The sequence below is a fragment of the Protopterus annectens genome, chromosome 8.part0 (genome assembly GCF_019279795.1).
Source record: "Protopterus annectens isolate FY-2018-M chromosome 8.part0, PAN1.0, whole genome shotgun sequence".
Lineage (NCBI taxonomy): Eukaryota > Metazoa > Chordata > Ceratodontiformes > Protopteridae > Protopterus > Protopterus annectens.
The window spans coordinates 14920392-14940074 of record NC_056741.1 but is presented as its reverse complement, the minus strand read 5'-3'; the positions used below and the strand labels follow the sequence as shown (position 1 = coordinate 14940074).

General features: G+C 40.7%; 1 protein-coding gene across 2 annotated transcripts in view; it reads left to right on the top strand.

Moving 5' to 3' along the window:
• Window positions 1–689: 689 nt before the first annotated feature.
• LOC122808609 (protein Wnt-4-like) overlaps window positions 690–19683 on the top strand; it is a 449218-nt gene continuing 430224 nt past the window's right edge. The window contains exons 1-2 of one of the 2 annotated variants that reach the window (XM_044079568.1): window positions 690–2051; window positions 3972–4207. In XM_044079568.1, the coding sequence (XP_043935503.1) occupies window positions 1975–2051; window positions 3972–4207 (313 nt within the window). In that variant the 5' untranslated portion in view covers window positions 690–1974. Of the gene's footprint in view, window positions 2052–2154; window positions 3315–3971; window positions 4208–19683 lie in introns of those variants that run through there. The other variant, XM_044079569.1, reaches the window with a different exon arrangement.

Below are 19683 nucleotides of genomic sequence, written 5' to 3'. Positions count from 1 at the left end.
GACTGACCATGAGACTTCTCATGCCATTTTCGTACAATCAGCCTGATTAATGCTGGCAAGTTCATATCAGAGGCATCAAAAGGATATGAATGCTGGTCTACTTGTTTCACATTCTGGTTCCCATTACATAATGTTAGAAATTCAGCAGCTGCAAACTCCCCCACAATTAAGTGTTCCTACCTACTATATGACCTACAAAGATCCCTTATAGACGTTGGTGCTGCAGCAGTAGTACTCCCAACACTCACTGCTTCCATACCATTAAGTACTGGGAAACCCTACATTGACAGGCTGTGAATGCAGTAGCTGCAACCTCCCTAACATTCACTGATTCTATGCCATTGCCTACAACGTCTACGTCGAAGAAACTAAGACTGTAGAAACTGTGATTCCTCACTCAACCCGCTACTGTCTGTGTTCCTACACACCTACATTATGCACAGTCTAGGGGATAGGCTACAATTAGCTGTGAATTCCTGACAGTCAGAGCTCATACACCGTTATCTAGAGTGAAGTCTGATTGTGAAGGCTATGACTATAATGTTGAGAGCTCCCTCTTCTTCCACTTTGATCTGCTATATGGTATTTGCTGCTAGTTTATTTCCTTTTCTGAAGACTTGTGATAGGGAAGGGTTAAAAGATTTCTTTGCTTGGTATTCCCAGCTCTGACATCACTGTTTGCTGTTTCCATGCAGCTCTTGTGTGTAAGAAGAAAAATGCATGTATGTAAGGCACCTTTTAAGCTTTTGCAAAAGAAGGAGAAGAATGGAAGTAACTTGGGACATATTCAGTTTTATGACGCCAGCAGACACAGCCCAAGGGAGGGTAGTATGTTCACTAGATGTGGTCATGCACTCCTTCCATCCCAAGACACTGAATGAGCCATCAGAAGGACATATCTGTGCCTTTTCAGAAGAAAGTCACTGCGACTCAGCCTAGTATGTCAGGGTATGGGGCAGCAAACGGAAAACCCAGACTTAGGAAAATCTGGAAGCTTTTCCTCTCCCACAACAGTCCTAAACAGCTTTTCTCAAATAAACAGAAACTGGAACTGGAACCCTGAGTAAGAAAAGAGGAAACTTTACAGACAGGTTGTTTTGCAGAGTAACAGTTTACCTAGTAATAAAATTTTAAGGACTTTTCAAACTTCTTGGCAACGCTGGCACACAGACAATGAAGTCAGAGCCAGATGGCAGCATTTGCCGGGCCTTGCCAAACATTTTAAGCCAAATGGTTTTAGCTAAAAAGGTAGAACAGAAGTGAAGGCAGGGATGTAATGTGGGACAGTGAAAGAAAGTTGTGGACTGTAGACAATGATGCAGTTTCTGCGAAGTTCTTTGTAAAAGGAAAACCTGAAGCTCTATATGGATCCCCTACAAGGAATTAATTCAATGAATACCCAGCAAACGCATATGAAAATGGAATGACTTCCTGTATGTTATGATACACCTGCCAGGAGAGGCTACTACAATCCTCGAGTTTCAAACATTCAGAAATTACAACACTGTCATCTCTGTTTTATTATGCTTATAGTTTGGGAGATGCAGTGACATTCTGCTCATTTTTCATTTTTGCTGGAACAAGTCATTAACAAAGAGAGAAGTGGTGCTGCTCTGCTGAAAAATAATGTTCTGACTATTGATTACTTATTTAGCATCGTGGAAGTGAGTTTAAGTTTCAGTTTTCTCACCCATATTTAGATCTTATAGTGAATATTTCTGTTCATACTGATGTAAAGATAGATACTGAGCCTGGAGAATAGAAAAGTATAAGTCAGTCTAAGACGAAGAGCACTGAACTTTTCCCAGACTGCTGTTTCATTCTGAAATTGTGATTATGGAGCATTTCTGAACAGCCAAGTGCTGGTCGTTGTTCTCCTTTTTAGTAGTGCCAGCTTCTTTTAATACAACACGTCATATTTCTTCTGGGAAGAATGCTGTTGGTCTTTGTGGACTGAGAATATTTACCAAGTACATGGAGCCCCAGACCATTCTTTGTACCCTGCTGCTGTTGCCCCTGGTTACCAGGGGTGGGAGTGCCACAAACTGGCTGTAAGTATAACATTTGTATGCTTGATATAGGCAAGATCCATTATCATATATTGGTTTGGGAGGGGGTGGGGTGCTAGTCATTGCTCTCTAGTGCATAATTAAATGAAACATTCCCTTCATCAAACAAACAATAAAGCATACTAAGTGTTCAGTCCATCATACACACACACACACACACACACACACACACACACACACACACACACACGCACACACTCTGTTTCTTCAATGCATCCAAACAGTAGTTTACACACACCGAGTCATCCAGTAAAGGAAAATGCAGTGCGTCGTTTCTATTCTGTGCAGCATACCTGTTGGTTGGGGGGGCATAATGCAACTGTGTCTGATACTCTGATGTAGTTTTTATACTCCAACCTTGATATGGAATCACCTTGCTTCTGTTAGTGATGATGGTGATGATGGTGGGGGGGGGGGGGGTCAAGTGCTTACTATAAAGAGGGACTTAAACTGCATGACCACTGCACAATTTAGGGTTTCTCCCACATTGTGCAATTAATGCACCACAACAATGGTCTACAAGTGAGGGGAAATGACTACCATGTACACGGTGTGTAACATGGAGTCCCCATGCTCACTGTACCTCAGCTTTCACCTGAATGAACTGCGCTTCTCCTGAGGAAGTGACAAGTGGGGAACTGATGCATTGTGTACATCCACAGACAGCTTCTGTGTGGACAGTGCAATATTTTAACATACCCCACCATTCACCACATACTCCCCCTTCTCGTCTAACAGGAGTGATGACGTGTTTATCTACAGGTAGAAGGGAATGGTGCAGGCAGTGAACAGTATGCAGTTCCTGTGCAGTGTTCCACTAACATATATCTATCTGCTCCAACACAGTCATAACGCTTTTATGTGGGAGTAGATGGCCTGAAAATAAACCTGTGATGTAATTCAACAATTTTGTTAGTTACAGTACTTCAATCTGGCCAGACAAGTTGCACTGACATGTCCTTTGGAAAGTATGAAACAAGCTAATCTCGATAAGAAGAATGCCTAAGTCAGTCATTGCTACATACACTAATACTGCATATATCAGACAATGACATAAACACGAGCAAACGGAAAGCAGTACAGCAGACGTTACAGTCATCAATACTGCATGTAGAGCTATGACATAAATATTGCTTACAACACATACTATGTATTAGGATGTGACATGAATACAGCATAAAGGAAAGGAGTACAACATCAACACAAACTTGCTGCATCAGCTGAGCTCTAGTTTTGGTAATGACGGTGAGTGATAAGCTTGCTGCAGTTAAAAACTGTATTTATTAGTTTGTTTTTCTGTCTGCTTGTTTATTTATTTAATGCTAGTTTTGATAACCAAGCATACAGCAGTTAAAACCGTATATATTAGTCTGTTTGTCTGCTTGCTGATGTATTTGATTTTGATGAATAGATGGTTCCATTAAAATACCGGTCCTTCTAAAGGGGAGACCAAAGAAAGAGAAGTGACATAATTACAAAATAATAATAATGGCCACAGGACAACCAACAGTATTTCAAAGTCGAAGAGGTTAATACAAAGTTTATAACACAGGTTACAGGCAATACAGGTGGCAATTTATACTATATGGCAGCACAGAAAATCAGAAAAGCAATGCTGTGGCAATACACAGTAAAAATATCAAAAAACAAAAATGAAGCAGGAAGACACAGCATGGTATTGGGGTTAAGAGTACGTGGAGTTAAGTAAAATGGATAGTAAATGTACTTGTGAAATGCTGGGACACAGACAACTTACAGTGTAATAGTACTCACTAGATCAATTCAGTTTTAAAATGTATGAAGTACGAACACAGCTAACCAGAAGACTGATTTCATATTAATGTCTAGACTTCAAATACCTATTTTTTCCTACATTATCTTTAATTTCTCTTTCTGGTGCAGGTATCTGGCAAAGCAGCCTGCTGTTCGGAATATGCGCAACAAAGAAGCCTGTGAGAGACTCAGGGGCCTCACAGATGGACAGATGCAGCTTTGCCGGCGTCACATTAGCGTTATGGATTTTGTGAGACGTGGTGCAGAGATTTCCATAGATGAGTGTCAACACCAGTTCAGGAATCGGAGGTGGAACTGCTCCACTCTTGGGGGCCTACAAGTGTTTGGCAGGGTCATCACCCAAGGTCAGAGTTTAAGAGTGAAGTGTTTTAGTATTTGCACAATTATTACTGGTTTAAATTATGTGCCATTTGTTAAACACAGAAAAACTTCATATGTCTATTATAGGAAATTCTTAGGGATGATCAGCTGTTTGGTCAGAACCAATGCTTATGCTACTGCTTGCTCAGTACAGACGTTTACGCTACTCTACATGTATGATGTTGCCAGACCCCTGTAATAAGGCCCTTAAACCTGGTATCTCGCCATATATTTTTGAACATGTGGTCTGTAATTTTTAGGAATCAGAGGGCCAAGGGTTTTCACATGTCAGAAGTTGTTCAGCTATCATTTTAGTAACATGCTGTTTGAATTGTGTCACGGTACTTTTTTCATTAAGCAGATTTTATAAAGCAGCACTGCTACAAAACAGTGCAGTCACAACTCTGGCATCTTATTCATTTATTTATTTCTTGACAAAGAAGGAACAGTGACCCAAGTGGACCATTTTCAGCCACAGCCCAGGGTTTACAGTCAAATAAAAAAGGGATACAATGTGATATAAAAAGTTGGTTGCACAATAAATTACATTACAATCAAAGATACAAAAGCAGTTGCAGATTTAACGAAAGCAGGTTTGGCAATAGGTTGCCGAACTTCCTACAGTAAGAGTACATAGACAAGACATACCAGAATCCTAAAAAGAAGGCACAGATGCTGCATCACTCTTTATTGTGAGAACTCTATAACAAATATTGGACTACACTATGAACTCTTGTAATACTGTTTTGTACTACATAATACATCTTCTACAAAACTATGAAAACTAATAACGGCACACTATTTTACACAGAGAAATGTACATCAGCAAGACGAGGGTAGGAGAGAAAGGATTCCTGGATGTAACAGGTGAGAAGGGGAAAGTGTAGATGGGAAGATGTTGTGAAGGGAAGGAAGTTGAAAGTTGTGTGAGAAAAGTTTTAGGGATGTGAATTGCTGAGTTTAAGTCTTGTATTTCTATAGAAAAGTTGTAAGAGCAATCTACTTCAAATGCATAGATACTGGTTGTTTGTTTGTCTTTTTGGCTTTTCCTGGTTAGGGGTCGCCACAGTGAAACTCTGTTCCACTAATGATTGGCAGTTGATTTTTATGGTGCCGAGCTGCCAGCCCGACACCCAGCCTTCAGCGAAGGCACGCCCATTCACGCATGGCTTTCGGAGGCCACTCGACCATGGGTGGACATGCAGACTCCACACAGAAGGCACTCCAGCCGAGAATCGAACAGGAGAACCTCTTGCTGTGAGGCAACAACGCTACCGCTGCACCACCGTGGCGTTAAAAACGTAACTATAACAATATATTTGTATGCTGATAAAGTGGTAAAGTAAAACAATTGATTATATATATGCCCATTTTAATCACAATAGTTAAAAACACACAATATCAAAGACATACCAGAGTCCTAAGTAGAAGACACAGATGGTGTATCACTCTTTCTTGTGAGTGCTGGCTACCACTAAAAGGAATTCTAAATAAACAGGCAGTTCACGAAAGACACACATCCTGTATTCTCATGGCTCTGACCTCATTATAACAGCTATTGGGGTACCTATGACATAGTCACAATGCCAAAAATTATTTATGGGAAGTTCATCACTGTTGCAGAAAATTAATACTAAGAACAAAAATATATGATAACAAGTATTGCAACAGAAACAAGTGGTCAGAAGTTTGTAAATCTTCTACAGGAGTCAGGTTGTAATGTACAATACTGTACTAAAACCTGCAGATAATAGACCTGGGTTCTCCATGACTGGTTCTCACTTAACTATTACGACATCACTGCAATAAACACCTACATGACAGCTTATTTATTTCATTTATTCATAAATATTCATATTTATGAATACATTGAAATAATTTATGTTTATTTATACACTGAAATACGTAACTGAAAGTTTACTGTAAATTTAAGGAGAAAAAGATGAAGTTGAGGTTTACAGCACAAAGCTAACAGCTGCACTTTTAGTGTGTTCAGTGCAGGCTCTGTGTAAAGCACTGTGCTGTCATACTGTCCTGACAAAATTACACATCATCTTGCTTGCTTCCTGTTGCAGCTGTCCCCTAATGAAGTCACGCTGGCTTTGTTTCAGAAATATCCAGAATATTAAGCCCAGTCAGAGACAAAGCAGCATCATTTTTTGTTTGTTTGTTTATTTCATGGTCATCCATTCAACATTCATGTAGCTACTTTGTTCATCAAAGGCCATTACACATATCATATGCTGTATTTTCAGCCAAGCACATTACCGCTTGTTTGCTGCCATGAGGACGGTGACATGGGTACAGACTTCTACTAAATTCTGTTTACTGAACAAGACTTAGCATATAAACATAACAGATATGGAGAAGGAAATCGACCATATCAGTCTTCCAGGTGCGCGCTTAGTGTTGAAATCTGGTTCTCTCATCCTCGTTGGCAGTGCCCTCTCTTCCCTAATGCGTTCCCATATATCTTAACTTCTCTTTCTATCCAGGCATATTATTGTTATTTGAACTATCCTGCACCAGTTCATACCAGGGTGTACTTTAAGTCTCCACACCCTTACATAAAACAGTCTTTCCTCAATGCCTTCCCACATCTTCCTTACTCCACTGCTCACTCATGTCTCCTGTCTCTCGTTCTTTAAAACAGCTTATGTATCTCTATCAAATTCCTCTTTTTCTTTTGCCCTACAGACTACACACCCATGAGGCCTCCTGTGTTTATTTGTGCTCTGTCCTCTCCTTGCTCTTAACAATACTAAATGTCTGAGGTGACAGGCCCTGGTACTCCTCCATATTCTCACAGAATCCTGGTCCCATTTAATATCGCCTGCAGCCTCAGTAATGTCTGGTAGCTGAGTTGTTTCACCCCATGTGTAATTCTCTGGCTCCCTCCACTATGAGATGAAGGGCACTTGCTCATGTAAATATATAAGTGCTGGTTTTAAGGTGAAAGCACCATTGAGACATGGTGATATATGTGCTTTCATCCTTAATATCCAGCACATCTCCTCATACTCAGTTAAAAGATTAACATCACCACCTCATAGTGGCATACAGATCACATTTAAAATCATAAATTTAAAAATATGAGGATCCCCCTCTACAGAGATATGCTTATATAAAGCATATGTAGTAACCTTACGCTTTACCTCTGAACAGTGATCACTATACGCTCTTTAAGCTTCCTATTTGTCTTACCTATGTAATAACCTTCACAGGTTTCACGTTTGGCCATATAAACAATATTTTGGGTGTTACAATTTCCATAAGCTTGTAGGGTGAAATCAAGGCCTGTAACAGGATGCCTAAAAGTTTTTTGTGTACAAATAAACTTACAAAAATTACAATCATTACACATAAATGTACTCCGTTTGTTGCTAACAACATTAAAATGATATTTCAGTTGTTCCTTATAACATAAGCTCTGTTTAAGGGTGGCACATCGCTTATACCCAAAACGAGGTTTTTCTGATATAACTTGTTTTAACTCAGTTGTATCTTGGAGAATAAACCAATACTTATTTATAATCTGCCTTACCATATGAGTGTTTTTATTAAATGTCAACATACATCTAACATCCTGCTTACACCTTCTATTCACATCCAGTTTAGGCTGTGCTGGTTGAAAAACTGTTTGAGCAAAACCAGAACATTTCTGATTTACTCACTGTTGCTTTTTTTTGGACTTTCATAAACAATGGCTCCTCTTGTAGCAATTCCAACAAAATTTTTACAAAGAACTCTACTTAAAATTCCTTCCAGTCTCTCCAACTAAACCCACCATTACCAGATAAAGCATTTCACTGCATCTTCCACATGTCTAAGGCAGTGCAGTTTCTAGACAGCACAGAATATCAAATTTAAAATCGTTAATAATCTTCTTTGTTTTTTGTATGAAAAAAAATGCCTCAGGAACTGCAATCTTTAAAGAGTTTATAAGTTTTGCAAGGATAATTTATGCATGAAGGTAACAGCTGCAAAGATAAATGAGCACAAGCAGTAATCAGTCTCTACCAGACCCTCTGCAGTGCCCCTTGGTCAGGGTCCCATTTCACCTTTCAGATCCACCTGCTGCTTAATGTCTACACATCTTAAGGCCACTGAAAATATAAGGTTGTTAAAAAGATGAAAAATAAATCTGTATATTTCTCTAGAATTGCTCCATTTAGTGACTTCCAATGATCTTTAAGTTTATATTGGGTGTAATCTGTACAATGTCAGACTACATAATGTAATGTTCACAAAAACAAATGAGTAAGTAATAAATAAATTATTAATAGTTACTGTTGTACCACTCTCTTCACAGAGTTCTTTCCATGGATATACAGCCCTACACTTCTCTATGACTGTGAGACTGACAAGGGTATGGGAACCAATGATCTGCCTACACTGTGTTACATACTCCAGGCATAGCACCAAACATGTTCTCGACCTGTATTACACATTGAGGACATGGGACCAAGCATGTATTCAGTCTGTATTATAAATTCAGGACAAGGGACCAAGCAAATGTCCACCCTGTATTATATACATAGGACACAGGGTCAAGCATACACACTCAAGACATAGGAGCAAGCATGTGCCTAGGCTGTATTACACACACATGACATGGAACCAAGGATGTATCCAGCCTGTATTACACACACAGGACATGGAACCAAGGATGTATCCAGCCTGTATTACACACACAGGACAAAGGAAAAAGCATGCAAACTCAGGAAGGAAATGGGGCCAGGCATGTACCCAGGCTGTATTACACACTCACGACATGAGACCAACCATATTTCCAGTCTGTATTACATACTTAGGACACAGAGCAAGCATGCACACTCTGGACATTGGACCAAGCATATACCCAGGCTGTATTACACACTCACGACATGAGACCAACCATATTTCCAGTCTGTATTACATACTTAGGACACAGAGCAAGCATGCACACTCTGGACATTGGACCAAGCATATACCCAGGCTGTATTACACACTCACGACATGAGACCAACCATATTTCCAGTCTGTATTACATACTTAGGACACAGAGCAAGCATGCACACTCTGGACATTGGACCAAGCATATACCCAGGCTGTATTACACACTCACGACATGAGACCAACCATATTTCCAGTCTGTATTACATACTTAGGACACAGAGCAAGCATGCACACTCTGGACATCTGACCAAGCATGTATCCAGACTGTATTATACACTCAAGACATAGGACCAAAGTGTTCAGTCTATATTTCACTCTCAGAACACAGGACCAAACACACATACTCTGGACATAGTACAAATCATGTACTTAGGCTATATTACACACTCAGAACATGGGAACAAGCATATGCCCAGGTTACATATGAAGGATGCAGGACCAAGCATGTATTCAGCCTGTATTATACACTCAGGAGATGTGACTAAGTATTGTACTGCCTATATTACACACTCAAAATACAGCACAAAACAAGTACCCGGTCTGTATTATACACTCTGGACACAGGGAAAAAAACATATGTCCAGTCTGTATTACACATTTAGGACACAGGACCAAGCATGCACCAAAGCTGTATTACATATTCAGGAGTTGGGACCAAATGTCATCAGTCAGTACTGCACACACAGGACACAAGACCAACTCTTGTCCAGTCTGTAGTATGCACCAAGGACATTGGACCAATCATGGGCCCAGTCTGTCTAATATACTCAGGACACAGGATTAAGCATGTTCTCAAACTGTAGTACTCACTCAGAACAAGACCAATCATGTGCTCAGACTGTGTTACTCACACATTACATGAGACCAAGCATGTACCCAATCTGTATTACACATTTAGGACATGGGACCAAGCATGTACCCAGGTCATATTGCACAGTTAGGACCTGGGATCAGGCATGTATCCAGGTTGTATTTCACATTCAGGAAAAGGGATAAGGCATGAGCTGAGGCTGTATTATACACTCATGAGATGGGACTGAATGTGTGCTTAGACTTCACTGCAGACTCGTGGTCAAGCACACACAGACACACAGTCTGCATTATTCACTCAGGAAAGAAGATTGTATGTGTCCTAAGAGGGTATAACTATTTTATGCAACTATTACATTACATATGGGACATAATTATGTCCTACAATCTCAGGACATTTGCCATTTTTAATATTTTTGGTCAGGACACAACCACCCAAAGAGGGACTGTCCCCCGAAAAGTGGGACAGGTGGTAACCCTAATGGTAGATCAGAATTCTATGAAGTTGCATGAGACAAAATTAAGCAAAGTTTTAAAGACTATTTCATTTAACAGATATACCACAAATAGGTAGTAGCATAAACATTTGTAGTCTGGATATGATATACATGGTAAGAAGTACATAGTGTGTGATGTTGTTAGGAAAGTATAGGAAAAAAGCATTCGTTATTGGCATTAGAATGGGCCATTAATAAAATGATATGGCTAGTGCTAGTGGGGAATAGAGAAGTAGTGTTAAATTATAGGATGTTGAATAAGAAAGAGTGAGGTAGAGAGAGAAAGTGAAGGAGAAGGAAGGACATTTCAGAGAAGGTCCAGTAGTTAAAGAGAGAAGAGATGAGGGGCGAGTCAAAGTATAGGAAGGAATGAATACATACTGAATATATACACAGGTTATACCAGAATCTGAACACAAACAAGTCATTCCATTTTTCTCCACAATGGTCCTCACTGTCTAATACAAATGGAATGTCAGAAATCTGGCAGTATGATGGAAAGTGAAAAGCAAGCTCAGCTCTTCTCTATATGCATATCATACCTCTCAACCTGGAAACATCAAAAATCTGGACAAAGGCCCATGAAAATTAGGCAGAACTGGCCAAAAATGTGGATGCTGATTAACATAAAATTTGCATGAATAATCATGTAGCCCCACCCATTCTAATGGAATCGTGGGATACCAACATGAAGATTGAAGTCACTAAATAAAGGCAGACATTTGAATTTCAGACTTCATATCCCTCAGCAAATACATAATAATACAAAACCTGTTATTCTAGCAACCATCTGAATTTACAGGAGCAATATTTAAAATCTGTCCCTATTTTTGGGCCTTTGTCCCGCCATTACTTTTGGCTTTGCCTTGATTTCGTGGTCTGAGAGATTGAGAGGTATGGTAATCACCATCACATTTCCAAACACAATAGCTAAGAAAATAATGGCCATCTCCATGGCCATGCTCACCACCCACTCTTCCCCGGGTAGTTCGGTCTTGTTAGTACAATTCCCAGAGTTTACATGAGCTAACCACTTCCATAGCTTCTTATGGAGACATCATTGGAAAACATTAATACAGTGATAAAATGAACCAGCTAATCCAAAGCAGTGCATGAAGATGTATGATCCACTTTTTTTCTTCCACTCCCCTGCAAGACAACTGTCACAGATTTTAAATGTTCAGTGATGGTACTTTCTTTTATGGTGTTTCATTTTCACCCCCTTTATTAAAGCCTGTGGTCACTGCAACTGTGCAAACCAGGAGTTACTGCAAAATTTCAACTCTGCAAACTTGGAAGTGGAAGGCTCACCCTACTTATAGCAGCCCCGCATGTGATGCCACAGGGGTTGCAGCCAACAGTAGCTGCTATAGGGATAAGAAAGGCTGAATTGCCACCAAGATTGCTTTTATTTATTTTTTTCAACAAGTTTATTTTGGCAGCCTAAAATGCACATCTGAAAACTTGCATTCACTGTTATGCACACACTGTTAGTTCCACTGGAACGGAACTCACAAAAAAACGAGGCAACTGGGAAGAACTGTTCTTCCACAGCAGTTTCCACCCTTAGCAGAAGTGGTAATTCAAGGAACATACTCTGTTGACCAGTAATAGCCATTTTTGAGCAATAAATGTTAGCATACCTTTCTTCTTGTTATAAAAAAGGTATGTACTGGAACAGCTGCATTTGGGGACAATAGGATAAATATAATGGTGAGCTTAGAGCTATCATTGTAGCTTACTTAATCATAAATCCAACAAAAGACTACCCAACCCCTTACAAGATAGACTCCTCAATGATTTGCTAGAAAAACACAAATGATATACAGACCAAAAAATATGAGGCAAAAATCTTATCATTCTGTGAAAATCTTAACAGTTGAGAGGTATGATTCCTGCAAGGAACGCTTCATTAAAACAAACAAAAAAAAGTATAAACGATACACGGCAACATCAGCTAATGAAGAAAAACCAGCTGTGCACAGCAATAAACTGTTTGTGCGTATTTCACCTAAAACTCTCCCACCAGAAGTCATAGCATCTCTTGTGGAATAGGCTTGAGGTCAGACACGCAAATAACACATCAGGTGTCAAACATCATGAAGCTACAGGATAACTTCTATCTTCCTGTTTAAGAACTTCAGGGATGGAAACTGAAAAATAGGAAAAAGAATCCAAAAAATCTGAATGATAGTTGGCCAAGAAATATCTAATGAGCAACTGGTTCTTAAAAAAGAAGATGAACAACACCTTCTGTAAACTCCATATTAAACCATATCGGGAATATTGATAATTTAAGCATTCAAGCATATGACAACTAAAATTAATACAAGTCTGCTTAGTGCCTGTAGCCTCATATCTCACTACATCTACCTAATCACAACACTCTTTTTTAGGTAATAAACATAGAACTTCAGCGGTACACGGGTGCCCAAACATGGGGTGTTTATGCCTTCTTACATTCACAGCAGTTTTAAATGATAAAAACTTTTCCCAAGTTCCTCGCATGTTCAGTTGTTATCTGCAAGTGCCGCTAAAAGAAAAAGTTATCTCCTCACCATAACGTTCCATGTTTGTTGTCCATCTCGCCATTCATTCTTATAATGATGGGTTCAAAGCCGATCCTCGGCTCCGACTCGGCCGAATACTTAGCTGAAAGTCTCAAACCTGGCTCGTGGCAAGAAGGTATCCCACAATGCAGTGGTGCAATTCCCCAGATCTTGTTTGCTGCTACTAATGAATGATATGTGTATACATATCTACACATATATACATATATACATATATCCAGATCCAAATTATACATACTGAAGGAGAAACAAGCTGAGACAAAGAACTCCTGAAAGTAGTAAAAATATCTACCAGGTCCACCGGGAGTCTTTAGCAGGAGGAAGGAGGGAGGGTTAGTAAGAATGAACGGCGAAATGGACAACAAACATGGAATGTTATGGCGAGTACATAGCTTCTGTATGTTATGATGTCCTATCTCGCCTTTATTCTTACAATGATAGGACAGCATCCCTAGCACCTCTTCCCTGGGTGGCTCACGGGAGTGCACCTTTAAGCACCGGGGAACCAAAGGATGCCCTGTCACTGGAGGCCAAATCCACTTTGTAATGAGTGATAAAAGTATGTGGAGTAGACCAAGTAGCTGCTGCACAAATATTATCCATGGGAATTCTGGCTTGAAAAGCAGAAGACGTAGCCATTGCTCTAGTGGAATGAGCTTTCACTTTGAAAGGTAAATCTTTGTGGTTAGAATTATAGATAAATGTAATACAATTTGAAAGCCAATTGGAAAGAGTAATTTTTGAGACTGAGGTTCCTTTTTTTGTATCAGAGGATACAAATAATTCGTCAGATATTCTGAAGTCTTTGGTCCTATGCAAATAGAATCTGAGTTGTCTATGCACGTCCAGTTGATGTAATTTGTATTCTGCCTTGTTGCTATGATTAGGAAAGGACACTAGCAGTTCTACAGATTGGTTTATGTTGTTTGGAGAAGAAACTTTAGGTAGAAAGGATGGGTTTGTACGTAAGGATACCCTATCCTTATGAAAAATCAAATATGGCGGTTTAATAGAAAGAGCTTGCAACTCTGATACCCTTCTAGCAGAAGTTATAGCCACCATGAAAGGAACTTGAGGTCTATAGATGAAGAGGGCTCAAAAGGTGGTAATGTGAGAGGAGACAAAACAAAATTTAGATCCCAAGGAGAAAGGGATTCCTTAAAGGGAGGTCTTAATAAGGAGGCACGTTTTAAGCAGGCTTGACACAACCTATGTGACATTAATTTGGAAGTAGAATCACCAATGTGAAAATTTGAAATTGCAGCAAGTTAAACCCTAATGGTTGCTGCAACTGAGCCTTGTTGAAAAAGTTCCGCCAAAAAATCCAAAAAAGAATGAATGGGTGCAGAAAAAGGATTGATGTTCCTGTCTTGAGCCCAAAGGGAAAACCTCTTCCATTTAATAGAATACAGCTTTCTAGTAGAAGCTTTATACGAGGACATAAAGCTATGTCTAACTGTGGGAGTAAAATTGTGAAGCCTGACTAAATTGGGAAGTGGAGCAGCCAAGCTGTCAGTTTTAGGGTGTGGAGAGAAGGATGAAGCTCCGAAGACATATGAGTCAGCAGATTGGCACTGGGTCCAGAATCCATGGCTTCTCCTGAAGATGAGGCCAAAGGAAGGGGAACCAGACTTGGTGAGGCCAGTAAGGGGCAATGAGAATTAACCTGCTTCCCGAGCATTGTGCTTTCTGAATTACTCTGGGTATGAGAGGAAATGGAGGAAAGGCATAAAGACGTCCCGTGGGCCAATCATGAGCAAGAGTGTCTCTCAATGTCTCCCTTGAAGGAGGGATTAGGGTGAAGAAGTTGCTGCACTTGGTATTCATGGGAGTGGCAAAGAGATCGCAGCAAGGCTGTCCCCATGTTTGGAAAATCATTTCTGCTACATTATGACTGAGAGGCCACTCATGAGGCATTAGGATTGCTTTGCTCAGCTTTTGTCCGCTATCACGTTGGACTTCCCCAGAATGTGCATTGCAATTCGTAAGTGCTGGGAAGAAACTTCCCATTGCCACACTCTTAGGGCCTCTCGACCAAGGGAGTAAGATCTGGTTCCCCCCTGCTTGTTTATGTACCAAACCACAGACATATTGTCTGACTGTATCGCATTAGTCCCTAGAGGGAGTCCTGAAGTGCTTGCAACGCAAGAAGCACTGCTCTCATTTCCAGAACATTTATACGCAAGTGAGCTTCGTGTTCTTGCCATGTACCTTGGACTGTTCTTCCCAGATAATGCCCCCCCACCCTATCTGGGAAGCGTCCGTGGTCACTGTAGCTATTGGTTGATGCGGAACGAAAGGTCTGCCTATTGTCACATGAGTGGAGTGTATCTACCATCTTAAGTCATTCTTGCAAGATTCCGTTTTTCTGATCAGATGAGACATCGGAAGTTCTTGAAGTAACCATTGGGAGAACAATCGCCATTGAAGAATCCTCATGTGCATTCTGGCAAGAGGGACCAGTGTAATCATGGAGACCACTGTTCCTAGTAACCTAAGAATTTTCTTTGCTTTCACTTCGGTCTTGGGAAGGAGGTGAAGTATTTGCTGCCAAGTGCTATAACTCTTTCTGTTGGAAGACGTGCTACCATAGATGAAGTGTCTAGATCTGCACCTATGAATGTAATATGCTGACAGGGCAACAAGGCAGATTTTTGAAAATTTACTGTAATACCCAACTGATTGCAGATGTCCAAAGTTAGGTCCCTGGCTTGTAGGAGTAGATGCTTGGTGGTGGCAGATAGGAGCCAGTTGTCTAGATAGGGAAACACACGGAATCCTAGATGCCTCAGGTGAGCCGTGACTACTGCCATACATTTGGTGAACACTCTGGGGGCTGTAGTGAGACCAAAGGGCAAGGCTCTGAGCTGATAATGGCTGGCTCCCAGCCGGAAGCGTAAGTACCTTCTTGATGTCCTGTCCATTTCTATGTGGTAGCAAGCATCTTGAAGGTCTATCGAGCACATCCAATCATCTTTCCCTAAAAATGGAAGTATAGACTGCAGTGTCATCATTCGGAACTTTGACTTCTTGACAGATTCGTTTAATTTGCTTAAGTCTAATATGGGCCTCCAGTCGCCTGTTCTTTTTGGCACCAAAAAGAATCTTGAGTAAGTTCCGAATCCTATTTGGTCTGTGGGGACAGTTGGATGACTCTTTTGTGGAGCAACTTTTGAATCTCTATAGTTGCTTGTTCCCTTAGATCTGGGATTGCTTTGGTCTGTGGGACGGGGTTGGAAAAAGGGATGAAGTATCCTCTGTATATTATATTTAGTACTGGTTTGTCATTTGTAATACTTTGCCAGGCTTCTGGGTACATTGATAAGTGTCCCCCAACTGCCTCCAGAGTAGAGCAGTCGGGCCTCCGTTCAGGAGCACTGATAAGGGCATCTGCAAAAGGAATCATGGTCACCCTGGTTTTGAGGGTCCCCTCTGCCCCTGGGGTGGTGACTACTGTTATGACCTCCCCCTCTGCCCCTGGGGAAGGTATCACCCTATGCATCCTGGAATAATCTTTGGGATCTTTTGAACTGCATCTTTCCGCTCTTCTGGCCTTTGGGATAAGGTCTTAAAGGAACAGAAAAATGTACTCCAATGACAGAAAGAGTTTTCCCTTCCTGCTCACACCAGGTTAAAGTGTCTTTTACTTTGGGTTCAAATAGTGAGGAACCATCAAAAGGGGCATTAGTAAAGGCAGACTTAAAGGGATCTGGAAAATTGTACAAGTGCATCCAGGAGTGTCTCCTAAGGGGAAACTCCAGAACCCACTGCCTACTCGCTCCATCTAAAGCTAAACCAAAGGTTACTACAGGACAACATAAGGAGCAACAACCAGGGGAAGAAAAATAGAACTTCTAACTAAAATGGTTCTATTTCCCAGACAAAACAATAAAACAGTACAAGCCCTCTAACCTAAACAGGTGAATAGCTCTCTAACTTAAACAAGCTATAAAAAGACTAGCAAACTAAACACAACCACTACATGGGACACCAAAGGGGTCTAGAAAGTGACAGCAAAAACCGTGCTAAAGGGGGAAAAACTATCACTATTTAACAAAGAGCAGCAAGGAGACACAACGAGTTAAATCTAATAAGACTAAAGCAAAAAATATGCAAATATAACAAGTTTTGATAAAGATAATAGAAAAAATATTTCACAACTTAGCCACGGCCGAGATGAGCGCATCCAACCTCGTAAAGCGGCAAACGAGATCTGGGGAATTGCACCACTGCATTGTGGGATACCTTCTTGCCACGAGCCAGGTTTGAGACTTTCAGCTAAGTATTCGGCCGAGTCGGAGCCGAGGATCGACTCCGAACTCATCATTGTAAGAATGAAGGCAGGATAGGACAACATAACATTAAAGGTTTTGTTTTATTTTTTTTTGCAGACAGATCAATGCAAGGGAAGTCAGCCTTGAAAGGACACCTACGTACAACAACAGTGAATACTGAACACAATCCCACCACACACACACACACACACACACACACACACACACACACACACACACACACACACACACACACACACTGCTACTGTTTTGGTTAAGTTTCATCTCAGAAATACATTAAAAGGTTAACTGAACTTATTCACAGTACACCAGGCTTGGCATAATCCCATGCTTTATTCTGCTGTTAAAATACTTAGTGGTCAACACCTTTAAATACTGTAAACCCACGAGTTAAATGTAAGAAAAAAAAAACTTTCCCAGCATAGAAATTGGTAACTTCACAAAAATCTTACATTATGACTCTTTCAAAACCAACAGCATGTTTACAAAGCAATAAATTATTTTCAAACACAAGTCAATGAATATTACACTTAAATCAGATTTAATTAAAAAAATGTAAACCTTTAATCAGAGAGTCTGATGGATGTCTGCAGCTAGCTATTGGAAAACTGTCTAGATATCTCCCATACTTTTATCGGCACTCAGCTATTACTTACCCCAGCACAGGACTGCTACTGTTGTAGGCATACTGCTGCCTCAAACATTAGTGCCATAACCAACTTTCTCAATGGAATACTGCTTCTACTGGTAGTACTCTCTTGATGTGACTGACGTCAACTCTTCGGATGATTGCATTTGTCATGTGATGATGTCAGCATTATCGAAAGAAATTGTAAATAAAGAAAAAAAATCATGATTTGAAGGGGCCACTCAGGAGTTTGTGGTACCCCATTATTTTAGCCTCAAAACCGAGAAATTCTAAGGAATTGAGTATGGTTGAGAGGTATGATGCAAATACACAAAGTCCTGACATCCAACTCCTTGCAAAAACAGTCAGTCACAACTAGTCAACTCCCCATAAAAACACAAAATCAATGGGGTTTTTTTGCAAGGACTTGCCCCCTTTCACACCCCACTCCCTAGCGTATACATACTAATTTCACAGTTACACAACTGTGGGGAAAACAAATTAAGACAATGGGAAATCATCAGAGAACTATAAAATCAATGAACTGTAACCCAGTGAGATGACATTCAGTGAGTGATATGTAGGGAATTCTTTTATATACACACAGCAGCATTAAACAACTTACAGAGGATGATTACAAAAGAAAGAGTTTATTTAAGAGCCACATTTAAAGAGGTTACTACACGCAGTGGTGACAACAGTTTGACATGAAATTCATTCTAGTGCAACTTCACCTCCATGTGCCTAATTCAGACCCTCAAAACAGTTTGCTGAGAGAACTTCGACTTGACTGTCTGTAAATAAGGGAATTTAACAGGGAAACTGTCCCTGAAAGTTAAAGGGGTTGTAGACTCAGCTAAGATAACATGGGTGCTAGACTACCCAAGAAAATGATTGGATGAACTGTGCTCTTGCACCAAAGAACAGGTGCATGCTGGATGCTCCTGTACAAAAGAATGAGTGGGTGCAATGTACATCCACAAAAAAGGAGGGCAGGATTTTGGAGGCGCTGCACTAAAGAAAGAGTGGGTGTTAAGTACTCCTACTCTGAAGGATGGGTACATGCTGGGTACTCCTGTACAAAAGGAAGAATACAAGCTGGATAACATTGCACTAAAGGACAGATTTTTGTGCTAGGCACCCCTGCACTAAAAAATGACTGGGTGCTGGTCAACCCTACTCTAAAAGGTGTGTGGGTGCTGGATACTAATGCACTAAATGATGGCTGAGTGCCGGGTACCAATACATTGAAGGACAGGTGGGTGCTGGCTACTACTGCACTGAAGGATGGCTGGGTGCTGGGTACCAATACACTGAAGGATGGGGGGTGTTCAGTACTAATCCATTAAAGGATGACTGGGTGCTAGATACTACTACACTGAAGGATGGCTGGGTGATGAGTACTAATGCACTAAAGGATGAGCGGGTGCTGGATATTACTGCACTGAAGGATGGGTGAGTGCTGGGTACTACTGCACTGAAGGATGGGTGGGTTCTGAGTACTAATCCACTAAAGGATGGTTGGGTGCTACGTATTACTGGAGTGATTGATGGCTGGGTGCTGGGTACTACAGCACTGAAGGATGGGTTGGTGCTGGGTACTCTTACACTAAAGGATGGGTAGGGGCTGATTACAACTGCATTGAAGGATGGTTGGGTGCTGGTACTACTGCTCTGAAGGATTGGTGGGTGCTGGATGCTGGTCCTAGCACTGAAGGATAG